At 40.4% G+C, this 27,002-nt stretch overlaps 1 protein-coding gene across 1 annotated transcript in view; it reads left to right on the top strand.

Moving 5' to 3' along the window:
* The window catches only part of dok6 (docking protein 6), a 47,743-nt gene that overhangs the window by 6,323 nt on the left and 14,418 nt on the right, over nt 1–27,002 (top strand). Inside the window, exons 2-4 of the mRNA XM_058630101.1 lie at nt 17,127–17,234; nt 21,499–21,613; nt 26,190–26,309. Of these exons, the coding sequence (XP_058486084.1) occupies nt 17,127–17,234; nt 21,499–21,613; nt 26,190–26,309 (343 nt within the window). The remainder of the gene's footprint in view (nt 1–17,126; nt 17,235–21,498; nt 21,614–26,189; nt 26,310–27,002) is intronic.

The raw sequence follows: 27,002 nt of genomic DNA on the forward strand, positions 1-27,002 counted from the left end.
AGAGGATGAACTTGTGCTCTCCAGATGCAAGAAGCCATGTTTGGAGACAAAGAAACAACAGTTTAGAATGAAGATTGATGCTGAACACGCACTGATCAGTAAACAGCTGTTAATGCTCATCGCTATGACTATATGACCAAGGCATTGTTAGCAATGATTGCATGATTACATAAATGATTAGTTTAATATCATTATTTGACCAAGACTTGGAGTGGTGCAAAAGTCTTTGCCCACCGTTAGAGTCTTTGCTTTAGCAATGCAGTAATCACCATACAGTACATTTATCTCAGTCGCCTTATTGGAACACATCCAGGAAATGTGGGATTTTCAGAAAAAAACAACAGCTTCTACAGGTCAAAGTGTCAAGTATTTAGTTTGACCTACTTATATAATAGCATGAACCCGGCTTTCTGAAAACTGCTGTTGAACCCTAATTAATGTTGTTGCTGCTAAAGCCTGTGTTTGTCCTACTGTTTCATGTCAACAAATATCTGCTGTGAAAAAGGTCAATTACACGGGGTTTATTCAAGCATTGTATGAGTTAAACTCAAATGTATAAGCGCAACTTTCTCTCACATCATTCCAAGCCAAATGTCAAAGATCACAGAATATTAAATCCACAAAGCTGGTGGTGCTGTGAGATTTTTGAAATGCATGTAGCTGAAAAGACTTTTTCTGTTTTATTAAGACTTAAGACTGGACCCTTTTGACAAAACAAATACTTTGAAAATGGTACACTGAGGATGAAGAAAAAGTGTTGGGTGGCACATAAATCTATCAAGAAAAGTCATTGTTCTTATTAATTGTGGGCCCCATTATGTCCCGAGTGGGTTTGTCCATGGTTTTCATGGTGGCCCCATCTGTGTTTGCCATCTTCAAGCATGTGCCCACTTAGTACCCTGTCCAGGCTGCCTGGGTATTGAGTGGGTAGTACCCATGTAGCCTGAACAGGATACTAAAGGTGCATGGGCTTGTGGTACTATATGGTTTCAGTACCATGGGCTCCTACATGGGAAGCCCACATGGGCAAACACGAGTGGGGCCACCATGGAAACCACGGACAAACCCATTTGGGACCCATATTGTCAACCCGAATATAACCCTTATGGGGCCCATAAGGACATGCTGACTAGGGTACCCAACACTATTATCGATCAATTCTGTTTTAGTCTTTTTTTTTTAGTTTAGTTTTAGCCTAGACCACATGCAGTTATTGTGATGTTGTAATGAAAAAGTCCACCCATCCATCCAAGAATTAACATTTCCACACATACATTTTGAAATGATATGATCAGAGACCATTGAAACTTGATGATCATGAAAACCAACAAAGTTGTTAACCGTACAAATGAAGCATTTTGTTTTTTGTCAGTTTGGTCATTATCTGTGAAGACTCTGAGTACTTTTCTGGAAAACACTGTTGCTTTCACTCATCTCACTCTGCAGTCACTCCCTCCATTATCAGTTATTTCTCTTTTGTTCCTCTCAGCTCTTTTTGACTTACAAGTGGGTATTTGTGTGAGCAAAAAAAAAAGAAAAGAAAAAAAAGAGCGGCCACTGTCTTTATGTAGACAGTGCGTATTGTACTGGTGTGTGGGTATGTTCCCCCTCGTTGGCGCACACACCAAAGTGGAGGCAAAGAAGTGGAGAACAATGTGTCTATTGTCCTAGATGGCACAGCCATTTAAGATAGCATCTTGCCACTTTCATGCACTCACTATTAACAATGACAGGCTGTCTGGAATTGTGGAGGTCAGGAGATTTTGTTCACCCCAGGAACTGTACTTCAGCGTCAGTGGAGTGTAGAAAAAAACGTAGTCAGCTGTAACAATTGAGATCTCCAAACATTGACATGTACAGTATGACTTGGTTTGTGCAGAGAAATCAACCACAGTTAGCTTTGTTCACCACTGAAACTGAAACACAGTATTATTGTTGCTTCCTCTTGTGATAGATGCTTTTGGACTGAGTGCATTAATTCACAGATATGCACGGCTATACGTTGTGTGGTCATTTCCTTTTGGTTTCCATCAGCTTTTTCCCCATCAGACAAAGACTTGGAGACAAATGACCTGCTTTTATTGGCCCTGATGAATTGCATCTCCAGCAGGATATGGGAACAACAGCCCAACGGTCGTTATTCAATGTGAAAAATGTGCCGCTATTATATAGTCGCTTTCATGCATAAATCTCTGACCTCACATCAACATTTCACATCATTGATTTCCGTTGTTCCTAATTATCAAAAAAGCTTTTTGTCACGAGCAGGGATGAATGTTGTTATCAGTGGTTAGTAATGTCTAAAACCTCGTTGATTAATATTGCACCGTTGTACTGTATCAACTCTCTGTATTCTTGTCCTCACTTAACGTCGTGCTTTGACAAAAACAGACTGAACTTTAGTTTTAGCCTCAAAGCACCTTTCCTTTTCCTTTTTTGCCTCCTGTCCCTCCATCTGAAATCTATTCACAAACAAACCAGCGCTGTCCATTACAGCTTGTGCAAAGTTTCCCAATTCCACAGGCAGAAAGTCACAGCTCAGTAGAGGTCTCTCTCTCGCTCGCTTCATGGCTGTTTAATCTCTCCAATCCCCACAGACCATTCATCCTGACAACATACAAGTCTGATTGAACTCCACACATTGAGACCAAAAATAGAAAGAACAATCGTATCCAAATTCATTTAGAGTTTGTCTTTCTCAGTGATTAATGGCAGTGTCGGTCTTTTCTTGGTCAATACACACCTTCTTTCCAAATTTGAATAACTCAACAAGTATTAGACGGGATGTAGGGATGGGAATCGGTATTGGTATCGGTCCGATATAAATGTAGAATCCGATAAAATCCAAAAATCCTATATATCGCATGCTTCACTATATACAAATCTGATTTGAGTCATGTTGGGCAGTTTATTTCATCTTTTTGGGGGAGTACAATATTTATTACACAGTTGGTGAATGACGTCTTTGAATTGACTTAGCACAAATGTGTTGTTAACAGCTTCATATGTTCATAAATGGTCTAAAATGACTGTATTGGAATAAAATCGATATCGGTAGACACTTGAGTTTTTGACAACGGTATCGTATCGGACACAGAAAAGTGGTATTGTTCTGAAAAATAAAACCATCACCTCTTATTTCAGCTTCTTAAATGTGAATATCTTTTATCTTCATCTTTCTATTCCTTGTGTCCTCCTCTGTTACATCCGCTGTCCTCATGTCCTCTCTGACTTCTCTGAGTTCTTCCTCTTTTCCTCCTGTCAGGCAGCTGCGTTTTTTTTTTAACATCCTTTGTCCAATATAATCACTATCCCTCCTCTGCACGTGACCAAACCATCTCAACCTTGACTCGCTTACTTTATTTCCAAACTGTTCAACCTGAGCTGTCCCTAGAATATGCTCATGTCTAATCCTGTCCATCCAGGTCACTCCCAATGAAAATCTCAGCATCTTCAGCTCTGCCTCCTGTCTTTTAGACAGTGCCACTTCATGCCATACACGATCAGGTCTCACAACAGTCTTGAAGACCTGTCCCTTTCACTCTTGACACCCCTGACATTCGTGCACAATTCACCTCTGTCCATTGCTTTCAATGGTTGACCCCAGGGATTTAAACCATTTATATTCACTACCACCTTACACCTTCACCCCATAACCAAAAGATTAATCGACAATGAAAATACTTGTTAGTTGTGGCCCTACAGTAAACACTGTACCTGTTTACGAGCATGTTACAACCACGTTAATATGCTAATGTAGCATTTTCACTCAAAGCACTGCTGAATCAAAGTTGCCTCGGAGACCTTCGCGTGACTGTAGCCTCTTGTCTTATGTTAAGTCTACAGCAAATCATTTAAGCAGACAAATACAATACTGAGAGCTGCAATCAGCAGCTGTCCCACTTTATGGGTCAGTGTTTGTATAACTAATCTGGTTGTTGCTGTAAATGAGCACTGAGCCCCGTCATGATCAAATATTTAAGCCCCAGGTTGTACGGTTATGCCCTAAAATTGCTGAATTCTAGCTTTGTATTCTTATTTTTCTTTCAGGCCAGTGAGTATTTGGAGCTTTAATATCATTTTATTTCTATTTCTGATGAGGTGTCAGTGAGACATTTTCCCCCATTTGCTGCCGACAGTGAGCTGAGGACAAAATGTTGACTCGGATGATTTACTCTGGCTGTTTAATAGCCCACAAAGAAGTCAAATTTCATTGATGTGCAAACAGTCATTTGCTGCTCCTGCTAAATCACTCAGAATGCTGTCACTGTTGTCAGAAAGTTGGCAAGCCAAGGATGTGTCTCTTAGTGGTGTTTCACGAGAGGATATTTGCTCTCTCTTTTTTTTTGTTTCTAGTTTCAATAAAGCCTTTGAATAAATTAGATGTTGGAGTTGATCGCCGTCCGTCGCGGGACGTGTAGTAATGCAATAATGTCTGTTCACAGTAAGAATGAATTCCCTGAGTAATTCATGATTTTGAAAGGTGAACACATTTTTGCTCCATATTCAAGTCTATCTGATCCACATATTTTCACCTCCCACGCAGTGCTCATTTTTTTTACGGGTCTCTGTGGAACTGTGTTGCTCCATTGTGCACATACACTGGAGACTCACCTCTAAAACTGCAGGCCTAGAGGAATCTATCATAGCTCCATTAACACCTCTGCTTCATCCTCCTCTCCACACCTTGGTCCATTCATTAATGTACAGACCAGCCCTCAGGGTCTTTCTTCTACAGCTACTTTGACTTTGTGTTGATGTGTGCCACGTGTTTGTGTGCAGATTATGTGAAGATCTTCAGCTTCCGGAAGGATATTACTTCTGTATGGATCGTTGCATCATTAAATTAAGGAGTAGACATCTGATTTACGCACACACAGTGCAGTCTAGCGATCATTTATTTGTTATGCGACCTGGAGATATTACATCAAATCTCATGAGCTGTATTTCAGAGAGGACTTGTCAAAGCTGACAAGCAATGAAATAGTTACATGCGATGTATCAAAAGTGGACCAGCTGAAGTTATTCTTAGAATTAAAAAAAAGTTCTACTTCCCTTTTTATATTTGACTTATGATCTATAACGAGCTCTTCTCCTGCTGTTACCTTTCATCAGCCTGCTTGCCAAGCAATTTCAGGACAGTGTTCAGCCAAAGATAGCATCAGCTGTGGGTCTATGTGTGTTAAGGTGCTCGTCTTTGTGTCTTTGTTCCTAATTTTGTCAGGGCAGTACACAGGTAAACATTATTACACTCTTGCTTAAAAGGATTAATTAAAACATTACACCTAATCCACTTGGAATGCACGCAAACAGCCTTGTTGAATAGTGTAAATTTGCACAAGCTGTTGACGAGTCAGGACTATTTTTAACGTGTCACCAATTTGTAAGCGCAGTATTATTAATGTGTTGTTAAAAAACTTCAGCAGATTAGCGGGTAGTTCATGCCAACGGCCTGTGTGGGAGAATTGTTTGTTTCTTTTTGGAGTTGAGTGTGTACTTTCTTCTCTCCTTCCCCTTCCCCTTCTCTCTCAGGGGAGTTCTTTTAATAGTAAGGAGGTGACAGTTTACCTCTCACTGAGCACTGAGGTGACAGTTTGGTACCTGCCCAGTGTGGCATGAAGGCACTACAGCTGACTCATTCTCATTGCCGCCGCCGCCGCCGCCTTTTTAAAGTCGTACTTCGTCCCGGAATTGACCTCACGTATAGGCCGAGGCTGTCTGATCCACTTTCTTAGAAACGGCTTTTTAATATTTCCCCAACAATTATTGTGCGGGGAATGAATTTTGGATAAGGGCTGCCAGGGGAAATGAAGCTCACAAAAGTAGCCTTGGCAGTGGCACTTTGAGCGGATCATTAAAGGTCATAATGGGGAAAATAATGGCTCTTAAGTCATAAAACTATTGAAAACATGAGGTTACTGGACAAAGATTCAGAGTGAAATATATGATATATAAAGAGGTAATAAGCCAGACTCGGAGCCTGTCATGAATTCTATTGGGGGCTATGTCAGCGTATCAGGACTCAAAGACGCACCGGGCAGGTTTCATGTCTGATGTGGTTCCTGTTTGGTTAAGACAAAGCAGTTGCAAGACACTGGTAAGGACTAGGGATGATCTGATATAATACTTATTGTAGTTATGAGTGCGGTTCTGGCCAAAATCCCCGGATCAGATATCAGAAAACCCCTAAATACGCGAAAAATGCTTCACTAAGACTAAGCCCAGGCAACATGCTGCCACCATCATGTGACCATGAATGTGAATGGAGGCTGCAAATATTGTATTCCACACATTTGGAACATTATTTATTTGAAATTACTGGTAATAGATACGTGTTACATGCATCGGCATGAATGTCTTATGAACAGCTAAGTTGAATAAAGAGGTATAATAGTGTATCTGACTGATATCGATTGTGATAGGTTGAAATATTGTATCAGACGTGAAAATATGGCACAGCACCCCGTCTGACCCTCATGTGGAGGATAAAGCAGTGGATGGATAGATACTGGAAAGCAGAGAAATAGAGCTTTGCGCCCATAGCCTACTTGTCATTACGGTAGCCCGCAGGACTTCTGCAGAATGAGCGTCCAATCACAGACAAGAATCACCACGTTTGTGACATCAGCTTCCAAGTCCATTTTCTACCAACTCGATGTGTTTGGGATAACGATGGGCTGCATGAATTAGAATCTACACAGACATAAACTGGGTAGCGTTTCTTTCTGCGAGAACCCCCGTCTCTGAAGCAGTGAAAACAAGGCTTATCAGTGATGAATATAAATGAGGGTGATATCATTCTGTCAACATTACACTGTGCAGTCAGTTTTAAAATCATCATGATAAGTTTCATCCAAAAATGTTGTTTATTTTAGCTTTAACTTTGAGAAAGAAGTTGGAAGTGAGAGCAGACACTGGGGTCAGTAGCTATGTGGGAACTTGTTTCAGATTTAAATTCACGATTCCATCGTTAAATTAAATGAACCGATTGTGTCATGTGTACATCGCACGTGTCTGCTCCTCCCCTCGCTGTCCACTATCTGTCTCACTCTTCTACATCTGTGACTTTAGTGTCTGTTCATTGTTCTTTTTTGGAATGGAAACACAACAGTATCAAAGCTGTGAACACGTCGCGTTTACGCACATCAGAAACCAAACCAGGCCGTCAGCAGAACGTAAACATATGTAGTGTTAACTGGTGTTACCCCACTCGCAAACACACGCCTCCCTCCCTCTCGTTCGCCTCGGTATATTCTCAGTCGTTCCCTCAAATTAAAGAGCAACATTTGTTAGACAAAGTGATAATTGCATTCCTCAACGATTGCATGCTGAGACACAGTGATATTGAATCATAGCCCACTTAATCCAAGGGAGTGTGTTCTTTGGAAGGAAAATTAAACCAAAACAATATGACACACTCCACCTGATTCTGTTCTTTGACATTAAAGTCCACATTTCTTTCTCCCACGCACACACACACACACGCACGCATGCTCATTCCCCTGCAGTGTCCTCCTTGATTTTGCAGACCCAGTGTGGCTGAGTCAAGTTAGTTCCAGTGAGCACAAATCGTTTTCTTTCTGTCTTTTTTTCTGCTGGTTGTGGGGGAATAGCAGACACAGAGCCTGCTGCTTTCTCAGCTAACTGTATCAGAGAAGCAGCCCAAACATCAGTGAGCGAGTACCTCTTCAGAATTAATCCGGGGGTGGGGGGGTGGGAAGCGACACTGCACCATAGGATTACTGCTTTTAGGGTTTCTGTAGAAATCCAAATAACACACGCTTGCACAGAGTGTCCAGATGTCTGTCTTATAATATCCTGCTTAACATTCAGCACGCGGTGGACTCGTATCGCCTTTATTGATATGATAAGTGGTCAGCCGATTGTAATTAATCGAGACAATATATGCCGTTACGTCAAGATAGTTTCTTCTTTCATCTCTTGCTCTCTATTCACGGCTAGTCGGTCACTTCTGAGACCTGTGTCTGCTTTTCATGTCGCGGCCCCCTCTCTGTTTGCAGATAGAGATGCACATTATTCTCGTCTGAGAACCACCAACATGTCGAAGTGAAAAATAAAGATTAGCCAAGCATATGTCCATTACGTTATTATTTATCCTTTATTACTAGATTTAGCTGAGTTTAACATTGGGCCTGACCTGAGGGCACACAGTGGTGGACGGCTCATTGGAAAAATATACGACTGCTCTGTAATGCGGCTCTCTCTTTATGGTATGTGCTTGTCTTCTGCCGTAGTCAAATCCCTCTTTGTCTGCACGTTATTGTCTGTGGATGTTCCAGCCTTGTGCATGGATTAAATGGAAATTGCTTTGCATGTGTGTGTGTGTGTGTGTGTGTGTGTGTGTGTGTGAGAGGATTGCTGACTGAAGCTCTAATACCAAAAGAGGTTTGGATGAGGGATGGCTTAAAGAGAAGGCAATTGTCATAATGATGACTAAAAGCAAAATTGTCCCACCGTAGAAAATACGCCGCACACACGCACACACGCACACATGCACGGGTCCACCACAGCCTTGTATACTGTAGCAAACAGTTGCCTGCCAACAACACTGTCATTATAGCAAATAATAGCTCAAATATACGGCGGAATAACAGCATTATAGAGCGGTATTGCTGGATTATGGGGGCTATGATTGCGTTGTAATTCTCCTGTCCTCTCCTTTACTGTAAAAACAGTGTCTCCTCTCGTAGCCTTTGTCAGTTTGACTCTGTTCTTGTCCATCAGGAAAGAGTGTATATATATATATACAGTATATATATAATCAGACGTAATAACCCCCTCCCACCTCACACCTCAGAGAGAAACTTAAATATTGACCTACATCTCCCTCAAAATAATATGGCTGCTATTTCCGTGCCGCACTTTGAAAAATTCTCCGCCGCGCAGCTCTGATGGCTGGACCCGCACAGTGGGTGACATTTTAACTAATGTTTCCCTGCTCAAGGCTGCGCTGCCCAGCGTGGGTCAAACAACTCCCTTGTCTCTACCACAGTAATAAGAAACAACCGTGGAAATACTTTTCCCCCTGTGCTCACTGCCGCTGTTTGCATGAGAAGCGAAAAGGAGTGGTTTGGTTTTTATTTGCAAAGGTTGCTTGTGAAATCTCTGTGTGTGTGTGTGTGTGTGTGTCACAACACAGTCATGAGAGTGATTTCTCATGCAAACATGGGTTCCCTTATCTATCCCCAATACTCTGACCTCAAAGTCTTATTTAAAAGTGTAATAATGTCATGAATCTTAATGGAGGCCTGCAGCCAGTTGCCTCTGTGGCTCTGGCCTCATCAGAAAGTCGACTTATTCAACAGTTGCTCTCACCACCTCCTGATCAATGCCAATATGTGGAAACTTTCTCTTAGGTAATCTTCCCTCTCCCTCTGCTGTTACATCTACCCTCTCTTAATTTTCTCTCTGCTCCCTCTGCGCTCTCCCCGAGCCTTTTTATCGCCCTCTTTTATTCCTCATGCACATTCACTCGCTCTTGCAGTTTCGTCGTACGGTAGAGACGGACCTTTTCGCGTTTTGGCGAGGATTCAGCTGGAACCTGTTGTCCATTATATTTTATATGCCATGCTGTGGCCAGGATATAGTTTCCAGCTTTGAATACCTTGTGTGTAATGCCACCCTGTCACAGCCAAGGCTTTTAAAAAATGAAATAAGGGTAACTAATACTGTGATATTACATTTCGGGACCAGTTTGGCTCATGAATGTTTGATGAGAATGTCCAATCATGCATAGACACAAGAAAGGGATGAGGAATAGGAGAAGAGAAATTTAGAAGAGAGAGAGAGAGAGAATGGCGGGGTGTGTGTGTGTGGGGGGGGGGGGGGGGGGCAGAGACAAATCAGGCTTAGAGAGAAAGTGAGGAAGGGGTGTGTGTGTGTGTGTGTTGTGTGTTAGTGAGTTTGTGATTGCTGCTGAGGTAGCACTGCATTACACATGAGGATTTGGAATGGCCCAGATAAAGTAATCTATGATTAACTGGGGCGCGGCTGGCTCACCACCCTGCCAACAGCTGTAGTCGGGGCAAATTACAAAATTATGGGATGTCCAAACATTTTAAATTCGCCAGGAATGTATTTCAAAATAGGAACAGAGCAGGTTGGGGAGGACGAGAGCTACGTGTGTGGGGTCAAAGGTGAACGCCAGCAGCGAGGGAGGAGAGTGGACAAGAGGAAGCAGGGGTGCAATTAAGACAAACTTTTGTAACCCGTCACATTTGACAGAGAATTGTGAAAATGGTGGAACAGTCCTGGGAGGATTGGGGAAGGAGAGCCGGGGCTGGGGGTGGTGGTGGGGGTGGTCGTTGTTGGTGGAGCGATCCGCGTGCAATGATTGCTGTAACAACTGTCCGACGGGATAACAAATCAAATATAAAGATGGACACTGCGGCACAGACCCCGACACTGTCTGAAATTGATTGCCAGCACCGGGAGCTGATAATGGCGGTGCCTGGTCTGTCATAGTCCATCAGGCGTCATTATCGCCAGGGGAACACTAAACTTTATGCAGAGCTGAATGAGGGGAGGAAGATTTGATGAACACTACTACTACTGCTGCTTGGACATAGACTTTTTTTTAAAAGCACATATGGATGCTGTGTCAGTCTGTGTCGGGCTGTAAATATGCTCACAATGCAAAAAAAATCGCTGCTGTGTTGATCTCTGCTTTAAAACAGGGGCTGAGAGGGAAAAAAGGAAAAGTTTGGTAAACATACCGTACAACATAAGGCAAGAGTGGCTTCACCTATGAGATATTTTTCTTAAAAGAAATCATTTCTAATTTTCTGTTTACAGGATCCACTGAGTCACACGAGGGCAGGCAATTTTTTTTCTTAAATGATAGGTTGCTTGTTTTGGTTTTGTCGTTTTTTGTTTGTGCCTCTTGGAGAAAGTTTCAAAACACCAGTTTAAAAATATCCCCGATCCCTCACCCACAATTTGTTCCAGTTGTACTCCAGTGATGATGTGGAGACAATTTTATTATTTGGCAGAGCCACAACTGTCAACTGTCGCGGCGTAGCTGTAGGAAAGTAAAGATTAATATTTCTGTGGTCGTCCATTCCGTGGACTGAGGGAGCGAAGGCTAAATATTCTACACAGCAGTTAAATCTGTTCTGGTGCCATCATGCCTGAGTGTTGAAGAACCGTGATTGAAGTGCTCTTGTCTTCAATTGCTATGTAATGATCTTTCAATCAGGGTTTGTTGGACTAAATTTCCCCTTCATTTTTCCCTTTTTGTTTTAGTCAAATACCCGAGGAATGATAAATGCATTTGCACCGCTGAGGTATTGCAATTCTCTTTTAATATTCACTCGTACTCCTGAGTGTCTTACCAGACGGCTATTTTTATTCTGCTGCGTGATTAGTCATTTACCTGAAGCGGGCTGTCATTGGAAATCATTTTCATATCTTTAGCCCTTTCCTAATGCAGTTCATTCAAATGACAAGTGATTTTTTTTGGCTGTGTGGGGGAACAGGCCCCATATTTATTGAGAGGTGAGACAGGTCCTCAATAATGGCCAAAATGTGATTTAAAAAAAAGTGTCATTACGAAGGTCAACGTGTTGTCTGACTTCAGAGAGTCTCGAGTCATTCTTTTCTGCGACATACTACTCCAAGTTGAACTTTTAGGCACTTTATGTAACGTTAAATGTCGCTACGCTATGGAGCAGGATCGTTTGAAACAGACATTGGAACAGTCTGCTTCCATCTGTTTGTCTGTGATCATACTTTGGCTCTCATCTCTCTTCCTGTCCCCTTGTACAACTGTCTCAGTGTGGTTGTTCTTGTGGAGCAGGTATTGATGAACTCGCTTCACCTTGCCAAGTGCTGCCTGAATGTGTTTTCCTCATCACAGACAGACCTCCCTAAAAGTGAAAGGATTGCCCTTGAAATGTTCTCTCCGCTTCGTTGCTCTTGCTACTGCCTCTTTTTCACACCGCCTTGCTATTTGTGGTTTCTCTCTCTCTCTCTCTCTCTTTTTTTTTTTTGGAAATGGACTTCAGAACTGAGGGAAGAGGATCCTATTCATATCTAATACAATGTTTTTTTTTAGAATGGATTCAACCTCTTGACTGTTCTCAGATTTTCAAGTGTAGGTGGAATAAAAATAACTGCCTACACAAAGTACAATATGAAGACAAAATGTAAATATGCTTCTGAATACTGATATTTCCTCACATGCATATTTGTTCAAGGCCAGACACAATGAATGAGAATCGCCAATGAAAATCAACTTTAAACTACGACTATGCACATTTTCTCTGGAATTCAAACTTTGGGTTATCATGTGCCAGTTCACAGCTACTTCAGTGTTGATTTCAGAGGTTGTTGAGAGATTTGAAGTTTGTATGATAACGTCTCCAATTCATTCTTTATCCTTACCTTCTTTATCTACGGTGGCCGACAGGGGCGAACGCACGGCAAAGACAACAGCAAACATAAAAGTATTGGAGTTGATACAAATCCCTAATGTTGTTGTACTACAGCAACGTTATGCACTGTATATTAATGTAATCATATCTTATACTTGTACTGTAAAAGAAAACAGGCCTCTAATGTTTTAGTGTTTACATACAGACATACTTACAATTACAAAGGTTTTTATTAGCCTTGACTCTCAAAACGGCTAAGAATTGAATCGTGACCAGTATATAATTGACTAATTTCAAATATTTACTGTCAGTTAACATGCAGGCAGTAGTGTACTTGTTGGAATATGCTGACATACAGAACATTGACACAAAAATACAGATCATTTAGTAATTTTTTCCCTTTTTAAAAATAAAAATATCCCGTTTTTATTGTTTACTAATTTAAAAGGACACACACGTGTTAGGCACAATTGTGTTGAACAAATAATTTTCATTAATAAATCATTGTGAGATTGTGTTAATGAAGTGTTACATTTTAATGGCTCAGCCTCATCTGCATTCCAGTGGCATTTCCAGTCCATTTAAATGAACACACAACAAAATGGCTGCTCTAAATCGTTTTGTACTAAATATGATGAGATGATTGCAGCCTCCTGATATTTTGTCAAGAAGAGACTTAAAAATTGAGGCTATATTTGACCCTTTACTGTGGAGAAACCATCTCTGAGATACTTTTATGACATTACTGTCACTGAATTCCAATCAGGCTCAAGGCAAATGTTCAGTCTTAAGTATTACTTTGCCGCTTTGAGGACTCCAGCAGAGAACCTACTTAAATCAGGCAGAAAAGGCATATCTTGATCAAGCAAGCTACTGCGTATTATTGTAATCTGTTTGGAACAGATCCACTCAGATAGTGTTTTCTTTGATCTTTTGTCAGGAAATAAAAAAAAAAAAAGGGCGAAGTACAGATTTGTTTTGGGGGGGGGGGGGGTTTGGCAACTAACTCAGGGATCTATTTTGGAACCTGTACTGTTTTCATTTCTTTTAACAAGAACCCTGTTAACCTTTTGACACATCTGCAATTTAATGTCAATGTGTATTTGATGAGTCTGGTGTCTCAAAAGAGGTTTTGCCATCCTTTTGGTCTGTGCTTCTCAGTTATAACACAGTAAGCAGGAGGGCTGCACCAAGTATTCGATTATTAATCGATTACTAAATGAATTGTTTAATTTAATTAATTGGCGCCAGAGAGGAGAGAGTTGGAAGAACACCTGTACATAGGTTCTATTTTTTGGCCTTTTTTTGCACATTGAGAGACAAAGTTAAGGTTATTGTAAATATGTTTTATACTGTTCAAATTTCTTATTTAACACATACAATCTGCAGTGTTTTTCCAAATAAACCTTTTTGTTTTTCGTCATTCTAAATTGTTAAAACAGTATTTTAACAGTAAGCAAAAGAAGAAGTCCACACAGACATTTTGAGGGTTAGGCGTTAAAGGGTTAACAATTAAAACATGCTTTCCTGATTTCTCAGCTTCTTAAATGTGAATCATTTCTGGTTTCATTGCTCCATTTGACAAAGAAATCATTAAAACTAAAACATTTTGATAATTTCAAGGTTTGGGAAACACTAATCAACATTTTTCTTAATTTTTTGGACCAAACAAGAACTCCATTTATCGAGAAAATAATGGGTAGATTAATCGATTTGGAACATAATCAGTAGTCACAGCTCTAGTAAACCATCAACATAATAATATTATATAACAACAGATTTTGTGGGTAGCTGATGGTGTCCATGCCTTCACAGACGAGTAATACAACAAATAATAATAGTAACAAATAAAAAGTTCAAAGCAAACATTTTTAGAGTTCCTTCTTCTTCTGCTGGAACTGGCAAATGAGTTCCCTGTGCCAAACAGTGTCTTTGGCACAGTCCTACCATGAAATCATTCACACCAAACCGGCACAGACTTCTCATTCATATCTGTGTAATTACATTTCATGAAAGTGCATGTCTGAATAAGACCCACCACCAGTCCAAGAATAGGAACTGCCTCGACAAAACATTGACAACTCCGGAGCAGGCTAAATTAAGTCGTCCCCATTCATACTCCCAATGCACAAGCTATCTCACTGAGCATGCTTTTGTGCTGGTATAATTACTTAATCTGAGCACTCCTAGGGTGAATTACTTTGTGTGCAGCAAGCAAGCAGCATTGCACTGACGCAGTCTCCCAAAGGGGAATCAAGCCTTGATTTAATTTGACTTTTAGAGAGAGTATTGTGGTAATAGCCAGTGTTTTTTGTTCAGATAATATTGTACAAACCAATAACTACGCTGATCTGGAGTTAGACAGTATCACCCCTGCCCCTCTGTCTCATTACTTGTCTAAAAAGGGACAGTGTAGAGGACGGCGCACAGTGCATTAGAGTGGGTTGCTGCTTATAATGTGCCTGGGCAACATTTAACTAGACTGGAGGCCTATCAAGGCAGACCGATAAGGACCTAGGGATCCACTCTGGTCAATTACCGCGGAGTGCCAAGTTCAACTCAGTGGGCTTTTTTATGAAGTACACCCTAAGTAAACAAATTAATCGTACATCCATGGTTCCCCAACACAACCACGGGGCCCAAGGCAATCATACATCAGGCAGAGTGATAGCGCTTGTCTCCACCAGGAAATAGAAGGGCCCCTCTATTAAAGATAGGCAACCATGTAGGACTCATAAGCGATTGGTCGCCGCACTTATTCTGCCTCTAAACTGCTCCATTCTGTCCGTCCTGGGTGGTTTTTTTTGCACCTCAGCACAGACTATTTGAAGAGGGAGAATGTGTTTGGGGAAGTCTGGCTTTTCCAGACGCCCTCCCCCCCCATTTATTGTAACTGGCAACACCCAATCAACACTTCAGTGAATAATTAATGAGGAATACAAATAATAACAATAATAATAAGAGTGCAATCAAATGAAAGAAAGATTGCTAGGTACTTTTATACAAATGTGCGTGTTCCTTTTCAAATTCGACCTTGAAGTAGTCTGATATACTATACCAGTATATATATATATATATGGGCCAGACTGTGCCTCAGGAATCAATTCAATGTGCAGCTATTTCCAACATAAAATTGGATGAGAGGATGCATGTGTGTCTGTGTGTCTGCGCACTGTGTGGCAAACATCAATTCTTTTTATCTCACTTATTTATTGGTTATGATCCTTGGTTTCATTTTATTTTTTTCGGGGAATTCTGCAAGTTTTCTTATTGTGTTTATTTATTGGTTATAATCGCTGGTTTTATGTTTGAGAAATTGAGAACGTTTTAATGAATTTTTAAATACACGATCGCACCAAAGAAGCCTAATGTACTGTGACGACACTTCAACTGCTGCTGCTCTTGCACAATGAAACCATTTGTTAGGTTGTGGACAATTATGTGTCCGACATGGTTTTTCAATTGAACGTCGCCTGTCGTGACACTGCTGTCCAGGACAAATTTCCCTCTGGGATAATTAAGTTTATATTGAATCTTGAGTAACTTAAAGTAAGCTTTTTAAATGAATGAAAGCATTTAAGTGCCTGTTGATAAGTTTTAAAGTTGTTAAACCAAAACTGAGGAGCATGGCAACAAAACCTGAGCTGTAAATCCTCATGCTTTTATCTCCTCTTGTTTAGAGATTATTGTGTATTATAATGTTTTAATAAGACAGCTGTTGACCTTCTTGAAACAGTCTAGGATGCAGCAGCAAGACTTTTAACTGGGACAAAGCGAAGGGAACACACTACACCTGTTTTAACTTCCCTTCACTAGGCTGCCAATCGATTTTAGAATTCAAGATTTTCGTTTTAACTTATAGAGCTTTGCACAGCCAAGCTCCACCTTATATTTCCCATCTCCTCGAACTGAACACCCCAGCACGTTCCCTGAGGTCATCAGAACAAAGACTCTTGATGACTCCCTCCGTACGCGTTTTAAGACTCGCAGAGACCCGTGCTTATGGAACGTATTTCCCTTGCTCCTGCGCCGCATGGACTCTGTTGATTCTTTTAAGAAGGAGTTGAAATCGTATCTTTTTAGACCAGGCTTTTACTTCGGGTTGATTTTAATCGGTTTATGACAACTGTGCGTAGTGTGTGTTCTTATTTTCCTTGCTGTCGTATTTTATTTATGATTGTACAGCACTTTTATCAATTTTGTTCTTTGAAAAGTTCTATATAAATAAACTTTACTTACTTACATAAACTGGAACCACAGTGGGCAGTTTCTGCGTTTTTTTTTTTTTTAAGGAGACATAAAAAATAGTTTATTTAAATTTGATTACTTATTAATAGACAAATACTTAAAAATTAAAATGCCGATCTAATGGGATTAAACCATCTAAATTAAATACATTGCATGAAAAATGTTTGATTCATGGGGCAGACTAGTTTATTTATTTTAGGCTTTTATTCATTTTTGGTGCTTGCTTGGAAATTTAATGTGTCGGTGGATTTTAGTTGTTAAAAGCAAGCTTTGATTTTAGATGGTAGCTAATTAGGTGGTTCTTTACTGTCTTTGTTGTTTCTGGCATTGTGGCTACTCAGGTTCGAGCTCTCTGGATGATGAGTTTGTGTTTTTGCAGTAGTCTGCTTCTCCAGTTGCCATTGCGTATTTATTATTTATTTTTTCTTGCTTTAGGGGGAGTTGTGTTTTTGTAACAGCGCTGCCATTATTCTCTGTTGTCAGATCTTCCGGAGGTGTTGGCTGGTGTTCAAGAAAGCCTCCAGTAAAGGACCGCGCCGGTTAGAGAAGTACCCGGATGAGAAGGCCGCCTACTTCAGGAGCTTCCATAAGGTAAACACATGTGACTTAAACGTACTTAATTCATAATGAAAATCATGCAAACAAAAGGGCGAGGAGGATGGTGTGCTGTGTGTAGAGCTTTGTGCGTCTTTATGAAATTCTATTCCAATCCATATTTCATGAAGCAAAGGGTTTAAATTAAATCGACTTTGATGATGTTAGCGGCAAAGACTAAAGATGAGGCAGCACGCATTGTTCAAATTGCCATGAAATTAGAAATCAATACTCCTAATGACTTGGTAACACCTTGACCTTTTCACTACGACCATTTTTTAGTGAACAATTAATCTTCAGAATACCAGTCTTTGATAATGTGCCTCAAAAACAATGTTTGTCTTTACTTACTTACAGATTATGGTATCAATTTCTTCAATATCAATACAACAAAGGTAGAATACAATTTATATCGATGAGAAACAAATCACAATTGCTTTGAATGTTTTGCCTCAAACTTGTTCAGATGGTTCGGTCCCGGTTTCTTTACCATTCTCTCAGGAGCCAAACTCAATCTTTAATGACCTGACAGTTAATATCGTGATAATAAATGTGACAAAGTTTCAAGCTGCGATTTAGTTATTAAAAAAGAAATGTTGGCCCTACCATTCGAGTACTTTTGACAACTTTATCAAATGAAGTCTTCTGAGACTCTACTTCCCGTTTGACTGTAATAATCCAGACTAATATACCTGTCTCACCCTCTTAAACTCTCTGACATTCTCCAATTATGGCTCATTATCCTGGTGAGAGGTGATGCTGTTAGAGAAGCACCTTGAACACAGAGCACGTAACGGAGAAGGAACGTGGACCCCAGGTTCCTTTAGTGGACACAGTTTGATAGCCGATTTAGTGGCGTGTAATAGACTTTCTTTTGAAATTAACTTTCTCATAAATCCCTCATTTTGCCACATTGCAAGCCAACGCGAGGTCATACATAAAAGATGAGGCCGGGGTTGATGTTTTAATCCACTTTGTTAACATCCCTCGCCACCACTGTATCAGCCGTGTATTGTGAATGAAATATCTCGCTGCCTACTACATCATGCTGTCACATGGGGCATCCTGTGAGGCCGTAACCTCCCAGAGGCATCGCATACACCCGGCGCCGAAGGTGAGCGATGAATGTGAGCACACATGCATCAGTGCATCTGGTAATGCATCGCCGCAAAGATCAAGAAAGGTCCTGTTCGAGGGCTTCCTTTGACGCTGCAGTGCTTTGGGAGGAAGTGGGTAGCGCTGGTGGCCGATTTACCAAACCACTACTAAAGGAATCAGCTTTTTCTTGTTTTTTTTTTGGATTTACCACAAGATTATAAATGTTAATAACCGTTAGTGTGGTCTGAATAAGTTTCCATAATAACTGGAACAGTATACACATTCATTCACCCCTAGGGAAAAATTGCATGTGTAGCTTATGAACATACTAAGCTTCTGCCATGACATTCGCCTGAACTTAATCTGTAATTTTTGTCAGTGCTCATAGGGATGGCACAGTACCACTTTTCCGTTATACCGATTATCCGATACAGTCACGTTAGACCTTTCAAAATATGACGCTTTAAACAAATATTCTTCTCCCATGACGATGCAGTATTGGACCGATACAAATACTGAGCATCCCTAATCTCAGATATCTAACTCTTAGGGTTTACTGTATATCTTAATGTAAGATTCTTTAATGGCAATATCACAATGGTTCAATATATCGATTTAACGTTTATGCGCCGTGCAAACACACTTTGAAACAGACCACACAATTTTTCCATAAAGGTCTTGTCTCACTTGTGTGAAATGTTCACCTGTGTTAACAAGAATTTTTACTCAGGAGAAAAATTGAATTCAAGCTTTAAGTTATTTGACATTTATCATGATAAATATAGATACTGACAGATTTTTCAGAGCTTTAGTGTTAGGTGTTTCTGACCTACCGTATCACAGATAACAGCAACTTTGGCTGGCGGCTAGTTGATGTCACGTTAAGCACCTCAATTCTGCTGTGTATTGGCTTTTCCTATTATTTCTGGGTCAAATCCAGGGCGTGTGAAGACTGTGAACTATGGAGCATATGCAGAGCACTGAGGCCAGTTTGAGTCTGCCTGAATTTATACACGCAGCAGTAATTTGAATTCCAATCACATTATCCGGGTGTGTTAGACAACTCTGAGAAATTGAGTTTATCCAATCCAAATGAATCTCTAAAACAGATAGGATGTGAAACAATGTAAACTAAAAGCATTAGAAAAAAACAATAGAAAACAGAATGCAAAACCAATAAAACACAGAAACAAGGTCAATAAAAAAATATAAAACACTGAAAACTGGTCAGGGCAAGGAGAAGAATTTAAAAACTGACACTGTGGGAGCAAGTTTAATGTGGGGGCGCAGTTTATGCGAGTGACGACAGCAAAGGCTGTCTCCCCATTGTTCCCCAGGGCCAGTACAACTCATAAAATGAATATTCCCACTTACTTACCATGTAACCTAAACATTTATTCTGCCCTAAAATCACTTGATTTCTATCACAAGGCTAATATTTGGCAGATTATACCTCACCTATTCCTTTTTATTTGTTTGAATAACTTTTAATATGTAGGTATAACCCATAAAATGCTCATATGCAGCTCCCTTATAACGTAAAGTTTTTATTTTGCCTCAAAACCACTTAATTTCATTCCTCATCAACCCCCCTGGTCACGCCGCACTTTCTGTACATGAGCAGTGTTATTTATATTTATTCGTGTGTCACAAATTGAAACCAGATGCAAATTTTTAGTGTGTTGTTATTATAAAAATGTTGTTACCAGCCGTGGTGCAGCGTCCCATTTTTATTTATTTTTTTATTTTAACGACGTACACCACAAAGTGCGAGAGAGATATTGTCGTTGACATAAATGGCTCTTGCTACACAGTTAATTATGCTTTAAATGACACGGTTTGAACATCCTCACAAAGTCACTCGCCTGCCTGTCAAAGTGAGGCTCTTTTTCATATGTGAGAAGAAGAAGAGGAAGAAGAAGAAGAAAAAGAGGAAACTCACTTTGCTCAGACTCCACTGCTGTAGGCTGGAAATGTCTCTCCCTCTCTCTCACACACACACACGCAGGCACAGGAAGGCTGAACCACACACAGTTGCACACTTAACACAAACGGAGAAAGAGATGAGAAATTCACAGCTCTGAAATTTCCACACTTGATGCTTACTCTGTGTGAGTTATATATATATATATATATATATATATATATATATATATATATATATATATATATATATATATGAATAGCCTGCCTGAGGACAAATAAATACTTTATCTTCACAGGAGGGGGGGGGGAAAGAAAACACCTCATATCATATCAATATTTAAGTATTATCTTTGAGAAGAATGAGAAACAACAAATGAAAAAAGCATACTTACAATATCCACAGCCTCCTCTCCTCTGCTCTGATCTCGTTGCCGTTGCAGACACTTCACTGGATTTCTCGGCACAGTCTCAACGCTGAGCCGAGGATATCTGACAAAAAGAGGGAGAAATTGATTACGCGCGGTGTTATCAGGCAAAGAGATCTGTTGTCCACATATGTTGTGTGTGTTATTAGCTTTAGTCTCTTAACCTTTAACAGTCAAGCTTTACTGTACGGGCAGCGAGCCCAGCTAATTCATTCCCAACAGTTTTGGCAAAGGGCCCACAGTTAGCACACAATGGACTACAATAATGTAATGGGCCTTATCTCGCAGGCCGAGCGAACACGGAGGAGATTCACAAAACAGCCTGTAAATGCCGGCAATATTCAGTTAAATGTAATCTTTATTTTTTTTAAATTAGTACAGTGATTCAGATGCTTTTGATCGCAGATTTAAAGCAGGAGAGACACTCAAACAGTGGCTGCACAGTGTTTCTAGTGTAAATGTCAGGTTACATGACGTAAATAAATAACATTATATTACATAATACAATGCCATACTGAAGAGGAATTCAAGCTGCAGCGATATAGCATGCACAATTCCTCTCTTTTCTCCTCATAATCAGCAAATTACTACTATCTTTTATTTATCCCTTGAGATTTCTATTTTACTCTGCCTTCGTTTTATATGCTAAGCCCCTGAACTACTCTCACACTTTCAGCAAAGCAGTGCAGGATGGCAATTCAGCCTCACTACTACTGCTGCTGCTGCTGCTGCTGCTGCTGCTGCTGACTGTGTTCATTTGTGTAATGTGCTGCTGCTGCTGCTGCTGCTGCTTCCTTCCTCTTCCTTCTTAGATCACTGAGCTCCATACCGTCAAGAACATTACCCGGATGCCACGGGAGACAAAAAAGCACGCTGTGGCGATTATCTTCTGCGATGACACGTCCAAGTTATTTGCCTGTGACTCAGGTAAGTTCCTTTTTTTGCTCCATTCAGAAATTCAATTCAGTCCTGGATACAATCACTCACGAGGGGGGGATTTATTTTGTGTTTGTGTTGGGTCAGGATTTGAGTGATGGTTTGTGAAAAAAGTTTGGCAAGAAGTTGATAAAGAATGAGAAGGGAAAGCAAGAGAAGAGAAACAAAAAGGTGAAACAAGCTCCAGAGATATAGAGTTTGGGGCCAATTATGGCTCATTTGCGCTGTATAAAAAGTGAGGAAATCTGTTCTGAAATATTGATTTTTTTCTTTTTACTGCGGTTCTGAAAAATTATACTGGCATCATTTGCAATAACGTTCAACCCAGTCATGGATTATAACAGTAGAGATTGCTTCTAATGTGAGGACAAGAAGCCAGCAAATGATAGGCTGAGCTCAGTCATTTCTTTGAGACGGATGTGAAGAAGCTGATGGATGGACCTTAATGTGCTTCTGCCAAACAGATGAGGAGGAAGTCTATCAGTCTATGTATGAGACTTGAGGAATACAACTCTTTCATTAAACAGGTTGTTTTATATCCTTTGTTTATGACAAGTTCTGAGACTTTTAAAAGTATCAAAAACACATTTTAGACATAGAAAATAAATATGATCTCTGATCAGATCGGCTAAAAACTGTACGGTGTATGAACATGCCTCAAAATACAATCATTTTAAGATGTGCAGGATTATACAATGTAGAATTTGATTGCATAGCAGTTGCTAGCAAAGACAACAAGGCCAGCAGTATTTGTAATTTGTAATCAATGTTGCACTCACCACGGCTTTGTTGGTCAAAGATGACTGTGTTTGTTTTGTTCCGTGAGTTAGGAGTGTGACAAGGCAGGGAAACGAAAACATGGAACATGGATGCATCATTGTTTCCAAATGTTTTTCAACCTTATTTTTAGGGTTCACTGGTATCAGCACCTGGTATAAATAAAGCAAAAGTAATGAGTTGCAAAACAAAAACATACATATTCATGTGGATAAGGTGTATGTTTACTCATTCATTTATTTCACTTTGTTTTATGTTTTATAACTACTTTTTTGATGCCTCCACGCAGGCAAAGCCGTGCTGTTGTTTAGTGTATACATGGAAGTGAACAAAAGACAGTGACAGACCTCTTTGTGAGAGTGTCAGGCCCCCTTTTACACCTGGCATTAGAATGTGTTTTCTGTGATCAGATAGTGATCAGATAGCGCTTCTCCACATACATTTACACCTTGTATTAACATGTGTCTGTGGTGTCCACATCAAGATCTGACTGCTGTCCAGTCACGCTCACCTCCCCCGTCTGTGCGCTGCCATATCAACAACAAGAAGCAGGAAAGCAGACGAAAGCAGAGGAGACCATGCAGTTATTTCCGCTCACGTAGATGCATTTACACTTCAGTTCAATGTGGTCACGATGTGTTTCTGAACCACCTCCTACAGTGGTTTGGCAGATCAGATAACTATCATTTTAATGCCTGTTGTAAAGGTGCAGTTCTGATGGAGGCGAGATATGAATAGTTTATGAATAAAATCACGTGTGAGAAGCTATTTTTTTAGGGCTGGGGGCAAAAAGAAAAAGATCCAATATTGATTCATAAAATCCTTATCACAATCTTTGAATTTCCTGTATCCTCTGCACTCTCGAGACTATTATGGTCTTGTGAGACTTGTCTGGTGGGAACACTGATGTCCTCTGTGCTAAATTGGTAATTTCAAACAGTCTGATGCACTTTTAGGCAGTATTTTTTTTTAACTTGTACAGGTTTTTATAAGGTTCATGTTTGAATTATGCACTGTGTGGTCAAGTGCAATAATGGGGTAAATTTCTACTATAATCATTCATATTTTTAATGGTGCATCAGGTTTGAGAGATCCAAAGTTTGTACAATTTTGCTGCATTAATTCTGTGAAAATGTCTTTCATAAAATTGGTTATGAAAACTGAAATATCTCGAAATGAATTGAAAATGAATCAAATTAAACTGAACTGAATCAGAAATAGACTTGAATCGGGACCTTGTGAACCGGTACCAACTGTTAATTCAACTGTCTTTGCTAGTCTTTGCTAACCTGAACTGCTTCTTTATCCTTCTCCGTCACACACCTACGGCTCCAAAACAGACTGGGACGTCTTCTTACCGAATTTCTTCATGCATGGCACACAGACTGCCGAGGCTGCCTCAGTGCTGATGAAGTGTTTGTTTAGCCGATTTTCCACCCAGTGGCCTTAAAAGTGTGGGAGTTTAGAGGCACTTAAAGGCCATAGTAACTGAATGAAAAGAGCTGAATGCGGGGAGGCATGAGCAGGGAGCTTAAATGCAGAGCTGTTGTAGCTCTGTACTCACGCCTGTGTGTGTTTCTGTTGTGTGTGTGTGTGTGTGAGAACGAAGCGCTTCAGGCAACAGCAGACCTTTCCTTCACCCTGCAAAGTTGTGTGTAGCTGTCCCCATTGGACAGTGGAGTTGATCTGACAAACAGGCTGTCTCACGATTCCAGCGATTCCACAAGCTTGGTTGAAATGAAATCCTGGCGCCTAACTCACCAAATACATTACACAAGGCATATGATGATTCTCGACTAGTAAGCACAGAAACGTTCCCACACTAGGGCGCCACAGAGTTCCCACCCTTCCACACGTCTTTGTACACAACACTGGCTGTGGATATATCCCAGAATTTCACAAGGCTCGGAGTTACTGGGCTCCACAAAGATAAACAACTCATGCATTTGCCTCATTTCATACCCCAGTAACTCTCACCAAACGAAATCGTCTCCATTGTAAACACAATATTTTTTCTTAACAGGAAGAAAAATTGTATTCACAAACAACAGACTGCCACACAGACTTGCAGATTTGTATTTGATTCGGTCTTTCTGTGGATGCCCTCCCTTCCCGTCGTGCCAGCTGTCGCGAGTTCTGGCTAAAACTTTCAGTGGCAGTATTCATATCTGTGATATATTCCAACATTTCATTACATTTATATTCTCATGAAGCCTAAAAGGACTAGTGTAAGGTTGTTTTTTTTTTTTTTAAAAAAAGGACTTATTTGCCGTGATGTGGTGATTATCTCATAACCTGCAGGCCATTTTTGGGTCAGCTTTCTAGTAAGTATTATGGGATGCAGGCAGGATGGTTCAAAAAGTGATAAAGTAGCATCATACTGTCTTATAAATAACTTACAGAGGCACTGTGTGGAGAAGGCTTTGCATGTAGACAGTAGGTTATTGCATGCAGTAATCTGGCTGCTGCCCCCAACTCTTTTTCTCTTTTTTAATCTCTCACAGCCATAAAAACAATAAACAGACTTTGTCTCGCCACTGATTTCTCATATTAATTTGATTGTGATTCACAAGGTACCTATTTAGATTTTTCTGATTTGATGTCCATTCAGATAGGAATATTAGGTGTGACGCCAATTGTGCTTCAGTTTTCAAAGAACTGAAAGATTCTTCTGAAACTTTTCTCTTTCTGCATAGTTTTTGATCTCACAAATTGATGAATTCATAACAGCTCATTTAAATAAAGAATGATTTTAATCAGATAATCTAATTTTAACCCTCCGGCATCAGTTTAATTTACTGCCCTCTTCAGTCATTACAGGACAAAAATGTCCACTTCCAAAAACTGCTATAAAACATTACAGATTCATATTTTTCTGCTTTTTTCTGCATGAACTTCAGCCCTGCTCAAAGCTACCAAACATTCAATCATTTTGAGGATTTTAACCCTTTAAATGCTAATCTTTGACATATTTTGTTGTTTTTTATATAAATAACAATAATGACATCAAGCAATAAAACTTAAAGGGTTAAAACCCTCATAATGATTGATTGTTTGGCAGTTTTGAGCAGGGCTGAAGTTGTTGACATTTTCGTCCTCTAAAGACTGTAGTAGGTAGGCTTTTTTCACAGATAATAAACTATCTGTCTCAGTATTTGCAGTCTTTGTGCTAACCTAATCTAACTGGTGGTAACATCATCCGCAATCTCCATGTTCATTCACTCATCCAATTTTTCAGTAGTAAGCACATGCACCTTTCACCATTTGTGTAAATCATTTCTCTTTCCTTTTCAATTAACAAGCTAAAGCTAAAGCCCACCTTCAATTTGGTAAATAGCTTATTTATTGAAGAAATGATCACTACTTTCAATTGTGGCCGTGGCCATATTGTTCTAGCAGAGCTACTTACATGTATATTGTAGGAGGGGACTGAGTTTTGCAAAGGAGGGAGGAGAACATTCATCCGTCACTGGCCGTTGCTGAACCTGCTGCCTCTTTTAATCTGAAGCAAATCAATAAGATGGATTTCTCTCCCGCCCGCGGGTGCTGTCAGCTGTACTCGTGTTCTCTACGTGTAGCATTTTATTTTGAAATATATCGTGATATATGTGTATGCATACGGGTAAACATGCCACAGGCAGCACAGTGGTGTTAGTGTAATTTAAACAGCATGTTTTATTAAGTGTGCAGCACTGGGTATGGAGGAGGGAGGTGTTTTTGTGTGCATATATGTGTGTGTGTGTGTGTGTGATGGTGGACTTGCCTTAACGCTGTGCTGCTGTGTGTGCAGAGCTGGATGCAGAGGAATGGTGCAAGTTGCTGTGCATAGAGTGCCTGGGCAGCCGTCTCAACGACATCAGCCTGGGAGAGCCAGACCTGTTAGCAGCAGGAGTGCAGCGGGAGCAGAACGGTGAGTGCCCAATTAGTCCCTGCTAACACAGACAGCTATTCAGGGTCAATCTCTCACACTCTGCCTGCCATCTAGTAGTTAGTGGTTGTGGTCCAGGCCCATATGTGTTAATGCAGCTGAGCCCTCAGAGGGTTAGGGGAGCAGAACAGTCACTGTCCAATTAGGTCTAGTTAATAGGGGCCTTTTTTTTTGTCAATATCTGATCCACAGTCCCTGGAAACAGTAGCACACGTTTGTTTAGCTTCAGAAGTAGATTTGAATGTGTGTGTGTGTGTTAAAGGGAACCTGTGTGTGTGTGTGAGTTAGAGCACAGGTCACAGGCTGTGGTCGGGGCTCTGTTCCAGGCCTAATGAGAAATGCTGTGCATCACTGGCTTCCCTCATAATGAAGCTTGTCACAGAGATGGATGAGATTATGGCTCCTAAGGCCATGTGAAATAAATGTGCTTCCCCACATATTCCACTCACAGGAAATGGAAATGGAAAGGAGACAAGGGGTGCAGCTCTCACAGTGAAGCTCTTTCGGGTGTAATTTGTTCACTCGCAGTGGAAATCGAAAGGGCAACAGGCAAAGAAGAGCTTAAAAATTGTAAAAGGACGAGTAATTGAAAATAATCTGCTGTCATTACAAGCAATTTTACTTTCACTGCAGCGGTAAAGTCAAATTGTGTTCTTCAAAATAACTTGGTCCCCA

The sequence above is a fragment of the Solea solea genome, chromosome 1 (assembly GCF_958295425.1).
Source record: "Solea solea chromosome 1, fSolSol10.1, whole genome shotgun sequence".
Lineage (NCBI taxonomy): Eukaryota > Metazoa > Chordata > Actinopteri > Pleuronectiformes > Soleidae > Solea > Solea solea.